Source organism: Carya illinoinensis, chromosome 8, assembly GCF_018687715.1.
Source record: "Carya illinoinensis cultivar Pawnee chromosome 8, C.illinoinensisPawnee_v1, whole genome shotgun sequence".
Lineage (NCBI taxonomy): Eukaryota > Viridiplantae > Streptophyta > Magnoliopsida > Fagales > Juglandaceae > Carya > Carya illinoinensis.
In genome coordinates, this window is record NC_056759.1 from 23324896 (window position 1) to 23338517 (window position 13622).

At 36.9% G+C, this 13622-nt stretch overlaps 1 protein-coding gene across 6 annotated transcripts in view; it reads left to right on the forward strand.

The window, feature by feature from the left end:
* LOC122318675 (protein CHROMATIN REMODELING 20) overlaps positions 1–13622 on the forward strand; it is an 83203-nt gene that overhangs the window by 11441 nt on the left and 58140 nt on the right. For 2 of the 6 annotated variants that reach the window (XM_043136236.1, XM_043136240.1), the window contains exons 2-3: positions 2915–3036; positions 11243–11305. In XM_043136236.1, coding sequence (XP_042992170.1) covers positions 2917–3036; positions 11243–11305 — 183 coding nt within the window. In that variant the 5' untranslated portion in view covers positions 2915–2916. Of the gene's footprint in view, positions 1–2882; positions 3037–11242; positions 11306–13622 lie in introns of those variants that run through there. The other 4 variants (XM_043136237.1, XM_043136238.1, XM_043136242.1 and 1 more) reach the window with 4 other exon arrangements.

The following is a 13622-nucleotide window of genomic DNA, read 5'->3' on the forward strand; positions in this document are numbered from 1 at the left end:
CTTTCCATGGAGAAAAAACTCCGACTTCGACTCTGACAAGTCGGTGTTGGAGCAGAGTTGGGGTCGGAGTCGGATTTTCAGGTTTCTGCTTAGCCCTAGCAGTTGCTACACCAAAATACTTTATGGGCGAAGTTTTTTCGGTCAAAATACATAAAACATAGTCACCTTGTTTTGAACTTAGAGTGCAGGGCAGATTCTGTGTTTTGGAAGAGAATTGTTGAGGAGATTCCCAGTTTATTGTAGAATTCAAGATGGAAAGTAAGGGAGGAAATATATTGCTATGGTACAATAAATTCCTGGGTGACAATGCCTTGTTTGAAACAGTGGATAGAGTGGTAGAGCCTACGATCTGAGTGAAGGATTTGATGATTAGTGATGGGTGGGATGTGGACAGATTGCAGAATATGCTTGGTAATCCGTTGGCAAGGGAGGTTATGGAAGCTGTGGAGAGCTTGAAAGATGCCAAAGATGTTTTCATATGGCTTCCAGATAAGCATGGTTCTTTTTCTACTAAATCGGCAAGGGAATTAATCTGAGTGAGATGGCAGAATTTTGGATGGGCAAAATGGATATGGAACATATGGCTTCCATCTAAGTTAGCTATTTGTCCATGGAGAGCAGCTTTTATTGTTTATCTGTGGATGTGCAGGTCTAGAAAGCAGGTATACCGATGGTTTCTTGCTGTAATTGTTGTGAAGTGAGGCATGTGGAGGACCTGGAACACTTTTTAAATAGGGGAGGTTTTGCTCAAGGAATGTGGCGGAAAGTGTCGGTAGAGCTTGGTTTCCCGTTTGTCCATCTGCTAAGTTGGTGTGCAAGAGTTCAAGCATGGTTCACTCTGGCCTCCAGACAGTCTCAACTTGGCATTGTTCTGGGTTTAATCTCTTCTATTGTGGTATGGAGGTTATGGCATTGTCGATGCATAGCCCGGATGGAAGATAAACTGGAGAACCTCATTGTTGTGTGGAATTCCATCAAATACTGGCTAAGAGCGTCGGCTGGACATGTGCACAAAGTTGGCAGGTTATCGGCGGTTGATAAACTCATTTTGGCCCGTTTGAAGGTCCTGTTATTGGTCTGGAGATGTAGAACGCTGCAGGTGGTGAGATGCTCCATGCCAAATTCAGGTTGGTTCAAGTTGAATTTAGATAGAAGTAGCTTAGGGAATCCAGGTCCTAGTGGAGGAGTTGGGGTGCTTCGAGACAATGCTGGGAGGTTAATATTTGCTTTCTCAAAATCTTTTGGGCATTGCTCCAATACTGAAGCTGAGTTAAGGGTGGTGTTAGGAGGAGTGACGGGGTGCAAGCAGTTGGGTTATTTGAACATTGACATTGAATGTGATTCGATGGTGGTGGTGTCTTGGATTTTGTCTAAAGTCTGTACAGTGTGGTATCTTGGGGATTTTTGGGATAAATTGATGGTTTTACTAGATGATTTTGGTTTCTCTATTAATCATTGTTTTAGTGAGGGAAATAAGGTGGCTGATTTTTTAGCACGAAGAGGTGCTGTGGGGGAGAATAAGCTGTATAGAGAAGTAGGCCAGTTGACTCGGGAGATCAGAGGTTTGTATCGATTGGATAAAATGGGATTGGCTTCTATTCGTTATAGTGGTTTTGGCAGGTTTTGGTTTTTCACCAGGCATGTTTAGCTTGGTTTTATTGATTTATGTTTTTACTGGTCTTTATGCATGGGATGGATTTATTGAATATTTGTAAATCCCAAGTGTCTTGATGTTTCCACAGTATTCCTCCACCATAAGCGAGGGCAATCAATAAAATTGGAATTTCTTCATCTTCGTTAAAAAAAAAAAAAAAGGCAAGCTTAGTGGTTTGGATTAAGAGACGAGATGATTTTAGATGAAAGATAAAAATTGAATAAAATATTGCTATTATTGTTTTGAGATTTGAAAAAGTTGAATTGAGATTTGAAAAAGTTGAATTGTTTATTATATTTTGTGAGAAAATTTGAGAAAGTTATAATGATGAGATGAGATGAGTTGAGATGGTTTTCGAATCCAAACAAGGAAATATCCTTAATGATTTGAAGGAGTCAGATTTTAACTTGGGGTGTTATTGTAACTTGTAAAGTAGATGAGTACCACTACAGTAGCTGATTCCCCCTACACCATCACCCGCTTAAAAAAAAAAGAAAAAGAAAACAAAAACAGAAAATTTATAGGAGTATTTGTGTGTATACCAGTCATGAAATTTATCATTAAAAACGCATAATGTGTTGGAGGGATTTCTTGGGAGTAATCTAAGAATACTCCATTGCATCTAAATTAATGAAGATCTAAGTGGTTTTTGGTAAACAATATGCGTATAACAGATATATGCGTCTATATGTATAGTTGCACTAAAGATACAAATGTTGCTCAATGAATGTGGGAAGCATTCTAGCTCACATAGGGAGATCTAAGATATAGATTAGTCATTTGACATGCTGCTGTTTAAGAAATAGCAAAATATGAAAATTTTGAGGGTTTTCTAGGATTCAATTTTTCTCATTTGTGGAATAGAGCAAAGGTGTTTTTGATATATGATTCACAATTCGCCTTTTCCTTAATTCTTTTTTTTATAGGTAAAACAAGGGCGCAATATGAGGACTCGTAATTCTTTTAATTTTATGACCCTTAATCTATATGTTATTGGATCTACAGATAATTGCCATGAAGTAATGTGAATGTGTCTTAGACTATGTTTATGTCTTCTTATGGGGCATTTTGTGATTTAGTTTTATTATTTGACATAGGATGACATCCTTTCTCTTTATTCTTTTTGGTTGACCTGTTTGTTGTACTCTGCACAGGATCTTGGGCAAAATTAAGTTTGTCACTTTACATATTTTTCTGTTTGATTCATGTTTTACATATTAAATTCAAGTATTGAGTTATTGTTCAACGTGGTTCATAAAGAGATGGAAGAAAAGCTAGAGGAAGTAGAAGATGCTAAGAGTATTTCTAGTGATTCTTTTATTGACGACTCAGAAGGTGATGAACCATCAACATCTGGAAAAGAAGAAGGATTGCATTTTGAGGCAAGTGACCTTATAGAATATTATTTGTTTTGCAGCTCTCTTGCAATAATTTATCAGTCATACTAACTCTTCTTGTTTGAGATTTTTTTGGGTGAAGAACATTTTTTTATTGGTGGTGAAGAACATTTGGATTTGCCAACAATTATCACTGTTTCTAGTTTTGGTCTATATTCACCTAACTGTAATGATACCGTCCCCCAATTTTCATTTCTTCATCCAAAATTCCTTAAAATGGGAACAATGTTTATCATGCACAAGTACTAATTAGAAAAAAATGCTTATCACGCACAAGTCACATGATGGAATTTGTTGACATGGCAAACATGTCATGTGTCATGTGAATTATAAAATCAAGTAGGAATAGAAAAAAAAAACGTTTCTCTCGTCCTTACTCTCCATATATCTCCACATTCTTTTCAATCCACTTCCAATTTAACATTAATCCGTAATCCATCCTTATCCTCCAATGGCTTCGCACCTCCACCCTCAAATGAATCCGACCAAGATTTGGGAGCAGCTTATGCATTCTACAACATTTGTTTTGTAGAATTTTTGTTTGGCTATTGGAAGGAGGTTCTATTTAAGTTTCTTGAACTTTTGTTTTGAGTTAGGGTTTATAGATGAATTGATCTTGTAGGAATTTTCCATCATCAACATGCAACCTCACGTGTTCAATGTGGATTCTCTCTTTATAGAGAACGTGGTGGTTTGGCTATGGATGAATAATGAAGGTTTGGTGGTAATTGGGGCTGCAATGGAAGTTTGAGGGGTTGGGAGTGGAAATAAAGATGGCTGCGTGGAGAGGTGAACTAACCATGGATTAAACGGATGGTAGTGGAATGCTTCTTAGACTCCAAACTCTACTTTGTAGGTAGTGAAATTAAGAACACCACCCTTGTCATTTTTCCCTTGCTCAATGTTTGATCTCACGATTATGCCTAACTTTTTTTTTTGATAAATAAATAATTATATTGATCAAAGAATGGCAAAATGCCTGAATTACAACTTTGATACCCCACCTAAGTGGGCACATTAGAGGCAAGAAAATCTCGAAGGGCCATGCCATTAAAATCTACAGCTATGGCCCAACTAAAAAGAGTTATAAAAAATAAGAATTTAAGCTCCTCTACAGATCTTTCCTTGTCTTTGAAAGTCCGCTCGTTGCACTCCCTCCACAAACTTCACAAGATGCAAATAGGGATCATCTTCCACATAGCTCTAATCGGTTGCCTGCCTTTTATGCTAGCCCAACTGGCCAACGCTGCCTCCACCGTTTTTGGCATCACCCAAACCATTGCCAAACGAACGAACACTTCGTTCCATAGAGTCCTTGCTACATCGCAATGTAATAGAAGATAATTTACCGATTCTCCCCCTCCTTTACACATGCAACACCAGTCTGCGATAATGATCATTCTTTTTCTTAGATTATCAGTGGTAAGAATCTTATCCAAGGAGGCTGTCCAGACAAAAAATGAGGCTTTTGGAGGTGCCTTGTGACTCCAGATCTTTCTCCAAGGGAAATGAGAGTTGGACTCTGGGGTGAGAGCCTTATAGAAAGACTTGACCGAGAAAATTCCTTTTCTTGCTGGAATCCACCACATGACATCTTCTTGCTGACTGTTTACTCTTATAGAATAAATAAAACTGTAAAAATCTGCAATGCTACTTATCTCCCAATCCTGAACTGCTCTACCGAAATTAATGATCCAAGTAATCCGTCCCCCCGACACCTCCATAGCATCCGCCACTGATAAATCCTTTACACTCGCCAATTGAAATAATGAGGGGTACAAGTTTTTTAATCGCTTTGTTAAGCTTCAAGTGGGTACAGGAACCGGGATTAAATTCTGGAGCGACATATGGTGTGATAGCAGGGCTTTATCGCTTTGTATGCTCTTTTATGCCTAAGTTGCCAACTCCAATTGTAAAGATGGAGTTGTAAGGCCCCCTCCCTTTAGGTTTAGGAATGCTAATAACAACTTCTTAAAAAAAGGGAATGCTACTAACATTTATGTACAAGCTAGGTATAAAAGGACTCATAAAACCAAAACAAGCTGAATTTTATTAATTCAAATAGTCATAGGTAGCACTAGTGAAAATATTGAAAGTCTTGTGCTATTTAAAAAATCACACTAAAAATGGGGTCCATTAAACACTTGCTGACAGAAACAACAGTTTTTGACCTATCGTTTGAGGCTGAGAAGGTCATGAACTTCCTGGAAGGAGTAGAAAGGTATCAATGGAAGTGTTCCCTTTTGGCAGAAAAGTGGAATTCTTCAAGGTGCTCTAGCACAAAGGTGCTCTAATATCTACAGGTGGTGCCTGGTGTTGGCGGAATATGGTGGAGGTGGGCAGCAAGGCTTTATAGTAATGGTGGAAGGAGGATGGGGTAGAAAAGATTTGCAATGGAACTATGACAATCCTTGTCTTTGTTTACTACTCCACCTGGTATGGCATGAGATATTAGGATTGGAAGGGGTGGGGATTCTGTAAGAGGAGACAACCGTGAAAAGCTTATAAAGAAAAGACTGTTAAGTTGTATGTAGAAGTGGTGCTGGCATCAAGATCGCAAATAGCCATGAAAGAGGGGAGGGTAGTTTCAGCGGCAAAAGGGAAGTCAGAGATGCAGTGGGGTGGGGTGGAACAAGCAACGGAGAGTAAAAAAATAGGAGCAAAATGAGAGATTCAGAAAGTGAAGAATTAGCATTGCAGAGAAGCACAATCTCTAATTTCACTTGATTCTCAAGTGAGAGATCGGGGGACCTCATCTTAATTCAACTCTAGTAGATTTCTCAGATTTTATTTTGAAACAAGACCATATGGGCATTCCTTTAGTTAGAGGCATGTACACATGGTCCAACAATTGAGTTTCCATCTTGGTCAAGAATTGATAGATTTTGGTATCTCCGGATTAGGAAATGCATTATTTGAACTTGACTCGAAAAAGGCTTCCCAGATTATGTCCAGATCTTTTTCCCATTATTCTAGATTTTGGAGGCATCCAAGGGGGGTGTAAGTATTTTAAGTTTGAGAACATGTGGCTGAAAAAGTGAAGATTTTGTTGACAAAATCAGACAATGGTGATCTTCCTATCACTTCCAAGAAACCCCAAGCTACATCATGGCTTGCAACCTAAAAGCACTGAAGAAAGATCAGAAGGTGTGGAATGAACAAGTTTTTGGAAATGTGGTACGTTAGAAGAATTCTCTCCTAGAGGAGCTAAAGAGTTAGGAGGGTGAGGAGAAGGTGAGAGCTCTCAGAATATGAAAGATCACCCAAAACTCAAGTGGACATGGAGCTTGAAAGGGCTAAATTAATGAAGGAGATCTCTTGGATGTAGAAATCAAGGGCCCTATGGTTGGGGGAGGGGACAAAAGCAAAAAGTGTTTTCACTGAGTGGCACTTGCATAGGAGGAACAATACAATTGAAATGATGACGCTGATGGTCTAGTACCCTCGAATCAATTAGAGATCAAGGAGCATGTTGTACAATTTTACAAGCACCTACAATCGGAATAATATGCATGGAGACTGAAGTTAGATGGTTTTCCCACTACCACATCTTTTTGATATGGTTTTTTGTTTATCAATTTCTTTTATGTCATGCCTTCTGCTAAATATTTAGTGTATTCATTATATTACTTGATTGATTAAATAGTTTAAAAGGTATTTTTGATAATAGATTAATAGGGAACAAGGAGGCTTGGGAGGCCTTTTGAAGAAGTTGATTTTTCTAAAGTGTTGAGAAGCATGGCTAGTGATAAAGTGCTAGGTTCTGAAGATTTCACAATGGCCTTCTTTCAATCCTGTTGGGAAGTGGTTAAAGATGATATAATGGGGGTATTTTAAGAGTAATGCAACTTTCATAGCTCTTACTCCTGAAAAACTGAGGCAAGAAATGCAAAATATTATTTTGGGAATGAGGTGTACAAGATTTTATCTAAAGTCTTAGCGAACAAGATGAGCACTGTTATGGAGAAGATTATCTTGAAGCCCTAAAGTGCATTTGTTGGAGTGGACAGATTCTAGATTCGGTGCTTATTGTTAATGAATATCTGGATAGAAGCTAAAATCAAGAGAACCTGGTTTACCTTGTAAGTTTGATATGGAGAAAGCTTATAATTACGTGAATTGGAATTTCTTGCTTTACTTGTTGGCAAGATTGGTTTTGGGGGAAAATGGTGTTCTTGGATAGCACACTGTATCTCTACATTTCGCATTTCTATCTTGGTGAATGGCACACCCGTTGGATTCTTCCACAGTTCTCTAGGTTTGAGATAGGGTGATCCACTATCTTTGCTACTCTGTCATTGTCATGGAAGCTCTCTGTAAAATGATATTACGTTTTGTGATTGGCAACTTTCTTTTCTAGTTTCTCAATGGGGAATAGCAACCATGGTACACTTGATATTACGCATCTTTTATTTACAGATGATACGCTCATCTAGTAGGGCAAAATGATGCTGCATTCAAGCCTTAAGGGAACTTCTTCTATGCTTCAAGGTTGTCTCTGGATTGAAAGTGAATCTTGTAATGTCAAAAATGGTGTCGGTGGGAAATGTTTCTAATTTGGAGATCATAGGTAGTATATTGGGGTACAAGATATCTTCCATGCCTATGAAATACCTTGGCCTCCGCTTGGCTGCCTCATTCTAGATAATGGCTATTTGGGATGGTGTGATAAAAAGATAGAATGTAGATTGGCTAGTTTGAAGAGGATTTACTTATTGAAAGGGGGAAGGCTTACCTTGATTAAAGTACTCTTTCAAACATGCCTACATATTTCTTTTCCTTATTCCCACTTCCCATGAAGGTGGCTAGTTGAATAGAGAAGCTATAACATGATTTCTTATGGAGTGGGTTGGGTGGCAATTACAAATTTTATCTAGTAAATTGGGTGAAGGTATGCACTCTGATTTCTATGGGAGGGCTGGGTGTTTGGATTTGTGGTATTCAATCAAACCCTGTTAGGGAAATAGTTGTGGCAATATCAACAAGAAAGTGAGACTCTATGGAAGAATATAATAGATTCAAAGTTTTGTGCCGCTTGGGGTGGTTGGTGCTCAAACGAGGTACATGGGCTCATGAAGTGGGATTGTGGAAGCATGTAAGAAGACGGTAGGACATACTCGAGACACTCGATTAGAAGTGATGGGTATGACATAAAGTTTTGGCACAGTCTGTGATGTGGAGATAGGGTCCTTTACAGTAACTTTTCTAGTAGCGAATGAGATTGCACGGGAGAAAGATGCCTCTATAGCTGATCTCATGGAGCCTCCAGTGGTTCCTTGAATTGAAATGTTAGTTCCTAGTGTGCTTCTCAAGAATGATAGTAGGAGGTAGAGACATGATCCTTCTTCGGCGTCACACGAGAAAAGATAAGTTCATTGTTTTATCATTTTATCAGGTCCTCACCATCCACGATATGACTTCATTTTGTTGGATGAACTTTTGGAGGACTAAGCACCCTTGAAAGTAGCTCTTTTGTGGCTCCCATATGTGGCACCCTCACCATCTACAAATTGCAGCAATATGAAAGTGGCTCCCATATATTTATTGTGGTATATTTGGGGGGAGAGGAATGATAAAAGTTCTGAAGATTGGGAGAGTACAGTGGATAAGCTTAAGTTCTCATCCTCAACAGTTTGTTCCTTTGGGCAATCAAAATATGTTTTAATGGACCAATTATTCATGAATTTCGTGTTGTATTCTTCCTCAACAGTATTCTAGTTAGGTGTTTCTGTTGTATGCTATTGGTGAATTTCATCAGTCTTTCAAGATTTTTCAGTGAGAATCCAGTCTAGGGTATTGCTGTATTGGCAGCTAAATGTCCCAGGCGTCAGCAGCTGGGTTGAGCCGCTTAAGGATTAGAGACTGATAAGGAGTGGTGGCAGATTGTGTTGTTTCCATGGGAGACTTGTAGGGAAACATAGGGGTGGCAGTTTCTATGCATGTTTTCTCTGATGATTCTTGATTTCTTTGAGGAGTTTTGGCACAGGCCGCTGGGGGGTGGGTGGCGGGGACAGCAGGAGGTTTCCTATGCTCTTAGGGTTTAGTTTTGAGTATTGAAAGGTGCCTTGGGCTAGGTTTGGATGTCCAGGCAGAGTAAGAATCTTGGGTTAGGTTAGTGTATCGTTTCTGGGCTTAAAAATTCTAGACTCTTATCTGCTCTGGTCCAACTGGCTATTTCCCAATTTTCGTCAAAAAGCTCAGTGCATTACAGCTAATAATAAAACAAGCATATACACTGATCAAATAAATAAATAAAACAAGCATATAGAAACAATTTGTAACTTATCAAAAAAAAGAAAAGAAAGAAGACAACAATTTGTCTGTGGGCCAAGAACCAAAATGAATTAATCTGAAATCCAAGGAAATATATCAATAGGCCATATTTGGAAACTTTAAACATATGGGCCTAAATAAATTCCTAGCCCTAACCCTAACAAATCTAGGTCCCAGGTGTGACAGGAGTGTTGGAGGAAGGGAGAGGACAAAAAATCATGTTTATTTTATTAATTTGCATTTATTAACAAATATTTAAAATAATTTTATCTTGTCATGGTGAAAGAAATTTGCTAGGTCAATACAGTTAGCAAAACAATTGCATCTGAAATGTGAGAAACATTTTTTTGTTAAGTAAATGATTTGGACAGAAGGATAAGATTGAAACAGCATTGGAATTTGTGTAGTTCCTGGTATCTATCTCTTAATGGTCTTAATATTCATGACATGAGTTCCTTGTATCTATCTTTTCCTCTTCTTCCTAACTAGGGTGTTCCCTCTTCCTTTAGAGCATTCACAATGGTTCCTTTATCTTTAAAATACATAACCAAAACACGTTTTACATTTTACATACTGACTTGTACAATATACCAAAGACATACTGACTTGTACAATATCATACATCGGCTTATCTATTTTTTTTCATATCATTTAAATAATCTTTTTTTATTCTTTTTTTTTATAAGTATCTTTTTTTTTAAATTTTTTTTTTAAATAGTTACTTTTAACTACCAATAAATTTGCAATATTTATATTTTTTTTTATATTTGCAATATATTTTTATATACAATGTAATATAATTTAGTCCTGTACACAAAATAAAAATATATATGATTCAAATAAAAATTAAAAATAAAATCAAAATATGAAAACATTGGATAAAAAATATTTCCAAGATAGTTTTTGGAAGAAATTGAAATAGAGGTGTTTTAAATGATGAAAAGTAAAAAGAATTTGCTTAGTTGGCGAAAATCAAAGTAAAAGGAAATGAGGGAGTAAATGAAATATAAATAATAAAAAAATGTTTACAGGATGAACAGTACCCGCTACAAGTGGCGGATTTACTGCAGATGGATGTAAAATAGAGGAGTTTTACATGATCCATTGGGTCTAGTTTTTAGACAAAAATTTTCTTAGTGCATGTTTGGGATTGTGATGAGAAATATTTATTTTTGATAGGTAGGATTGTGATGAGAAACATAACTTATAGCTTTAGGGCTTATAAGTTATAATTTAAGTAATAAGTTCTACTATTAAAACTTTATTTACTGTTTGGTAATCATATGTTTAAAGCACTTTCAAACATGGTACATTTGTTTGGAAACAAATTAAAAAAGTGCTTTCTGATGTAGAAATGACAATTATTTTAATTTTTAAAAATTATGATTATATCCTTGAAAGTTTGAAAGTTGTAATTATCTTAAAATTGTATAGATATTTTATTCAATTAACAGTCTTTTTAAGATTTGAATTATGGTCCGCATTATTTGGAAGAGCACGTTTGAGGAAAAACATCAAAATTATGCTTTTCCTCAAATGTTAGCTTATTTGAGATTAAAAGTGATGTAATATGTAACACCCAAACAATCTAATTTTTTCATTAAATAGCTATTAAGGCTATTTAAGTATTTTTTAATACTTCTACTGCAATCCCCAGTAGGCCCTTAATATATTTTAAAGTATCCATTGAGATTGCTCTTGAAAAAGAGTTTGAAACAGTCTTGGAGGGTGGGGGAAGGGACAGGGACAACACTACTAATGAGAAGAATGACGACCTAACAAAATCATTTACGGAAGTTGTTGGGCTGAAAGTTGGTTGTCCCAAGCTTCTTTTATTTCCAAGCTTAAAGCTATTGTCCTTTTTAATTTTATTTTAGCTTTTATTGTACTTACAATAGGTTTGGTGTTCATCATGCAGGAATCTTTGACCGAGGAAGAAATAGAAGAGCTAATTGCTGAGTTCGTAGAAGTTGAGAGTAAGGTACTGTACTTCCTTGGTTGAGTTTAACTTTTCAATATAATCTCTTCATGTGAAGTTTCCTAGTTGAGATTAAGCTCCATCATCAATTTGATTCCTTAGAAGATCAAATATTTCAGATCTGGCCAATATTATGGGGTGTATGCCATCTTCGTTGCCTTTGAGATATTTTGTTCATCCCTTGGGGGATCCTCACAAATTTGTTACGATTTGGGATGGGGTGATTGAGAAGATCGAAAGGAGATTAGCTGGATGGAAAGAGTTATATTTGTCTAAAGGGGGAAGAATAACCTTGACTAAAAGCACGTTGTCTAATCTGCCTATTTATTTTCTCTCTCTTTTCCCTTTGCTGGTAGGGGTGGCAAAGAGGATTGAGAGGATTTCAGAACCTTTTGTGGGGAGGTAAAGGAGACGACAAAAAAGTTTCATTTGGTCAGTTGGAATAAGGTTTGTCAACCGGTTTCTTCTGGAGGTTTGCGGGCATGAAATTTGAGGCTATTTAACAAAGCATTTCTTGGAAAATGGCTTTGGAGATATCATATAGAGAGAGATGCCTTATAGAAAAATGTTGTTGATGTTAAATATGGGAGTATGTGGGGGCATTGGTGTTCAAACAAAGTAAGAAGAGTGTATGGGGTGAGTTTGTGGAAGACCATTCGGAAGGGTTGGGGGAATTTGTTAATCATTTTAAATTTAAGGTGGGGGATGGGACAAGGATACTTTTTTGGCATGATATTTGGTATGGGGATTCAGCTCCCAAGATTGCTTTCCCTTCAATTTTTAGGATTGCTAGGTATCAAGATGCTGCAGTGGCCGATTCTTTTCTTGTATGAATAATAATTTTCAATGGAATGTAGATTTTGTTAGAGATGTGCATGATTGGGAAGTGATTGTAGTTTTTGATTTTTTTGGAAGACTTTATAATTCGAAGATTGCCTAAGGAAGGGAGGAGGATAGTTTGCTGTGCGTTCATGCAGGAAATTCCAGATTTTCGGTTAGTTCCTTTTGCTGTCATTGTGGCTATGATTACCCTTGGAAAAGGCATTTGGAGAGTGAAGGTACCTAGTAAGGTGGCCTTTTTCTATTGGTTGGTGTCTCTTGGTAAAATTATGATCACGGGCAACTTAAGAAAGCGTGGAATGTGTGTAGTTGATTGGTGCTTCATGTGCAAGAAAGATGGTGAATCTATTAACCATCTTTTTCTTCATTATGAGGTGGCTAAGACTTTGTGGAATGAGATTTTTGGTTGGACGGGTATTGATTGGGGGATGTCAAAGGAAGTGGTGGATCTTCTTGCATGTTGGAAAGGTTTTGAGGGGAGAAAACGTGTTGCTGCCATATGGAAGATGATTCCTTTGTGCTTGATGTGGTACTTATGGTTGTAGAGGAATGGGAGGTGCTTCGAAGACAAAGAATACTCAATGGTAGAACTTAGGGATTTTTCTTTAGTACTTTGTATTTTTGGGCTAAGGCTCTTGTATTGAATGGTGGTAATTTTCATGATTTGCTTTAGTCTTTTTTTGTTTCTAGTGTGAATTAGGTATTTCCTTTGTATACTTCCTGTGTACTTGGGCTTTGCCTATTCATTTTAATAACTTCTCTTATTAATTATAAAAAAAAGACAAATCTCTTCATGTCACAACCAAGTGAGCCACACTAGCCACACCACATCTACATTATACTCTAAAAGGACTATTCACTGTTGTGCACTACATGATTATTGATATAGCCCAGTTCAGCAGTTCCCCTTAGTACACTCCGAATGTATCACTTAGCAAACAACCATACTAAGGGCAGGTTTGGGGAGTGAGATGAGATGATAATTTTGTAAATAGCAGTAAGATAATTTGTGAATAGTAGTAAGATAGTTTGAGTTAAGTATTTTTGGGGTTTTGGGAAAGGAGAGAGAAAAAGTCGAATAAAAAATATTATAAAGTTAAAATATTGTAAAAATATAATTTTATAATATTATTTTTGTTTGGAGATTTGTAAAAGTTGGAATTATTTTTTTATTTTTTATTTGAAAGTTTGAAAAAGTTGTAATGGTTAGTTTGAAAATTTTGTATTTGAATTATGTTTGGGAATAAGATGGGATGTGATGAAATGAAATTAGATAAGTATTTTGTGTCTCATTTGAGGCCCCAAACCTGCCCTAAGTCTTCACTGTCCACACGAGTATTGTGGGACCCAATGCATTTATGAAATTATATTTACAATCTGGTGTATCATAATCTTTCTCAATTTAGTTTCAACATCCTCATTGGGTCTTATGGTGCGCTGCAATGCCCATAGGTTGGCTTTGACACAACGTGTGGTTGTG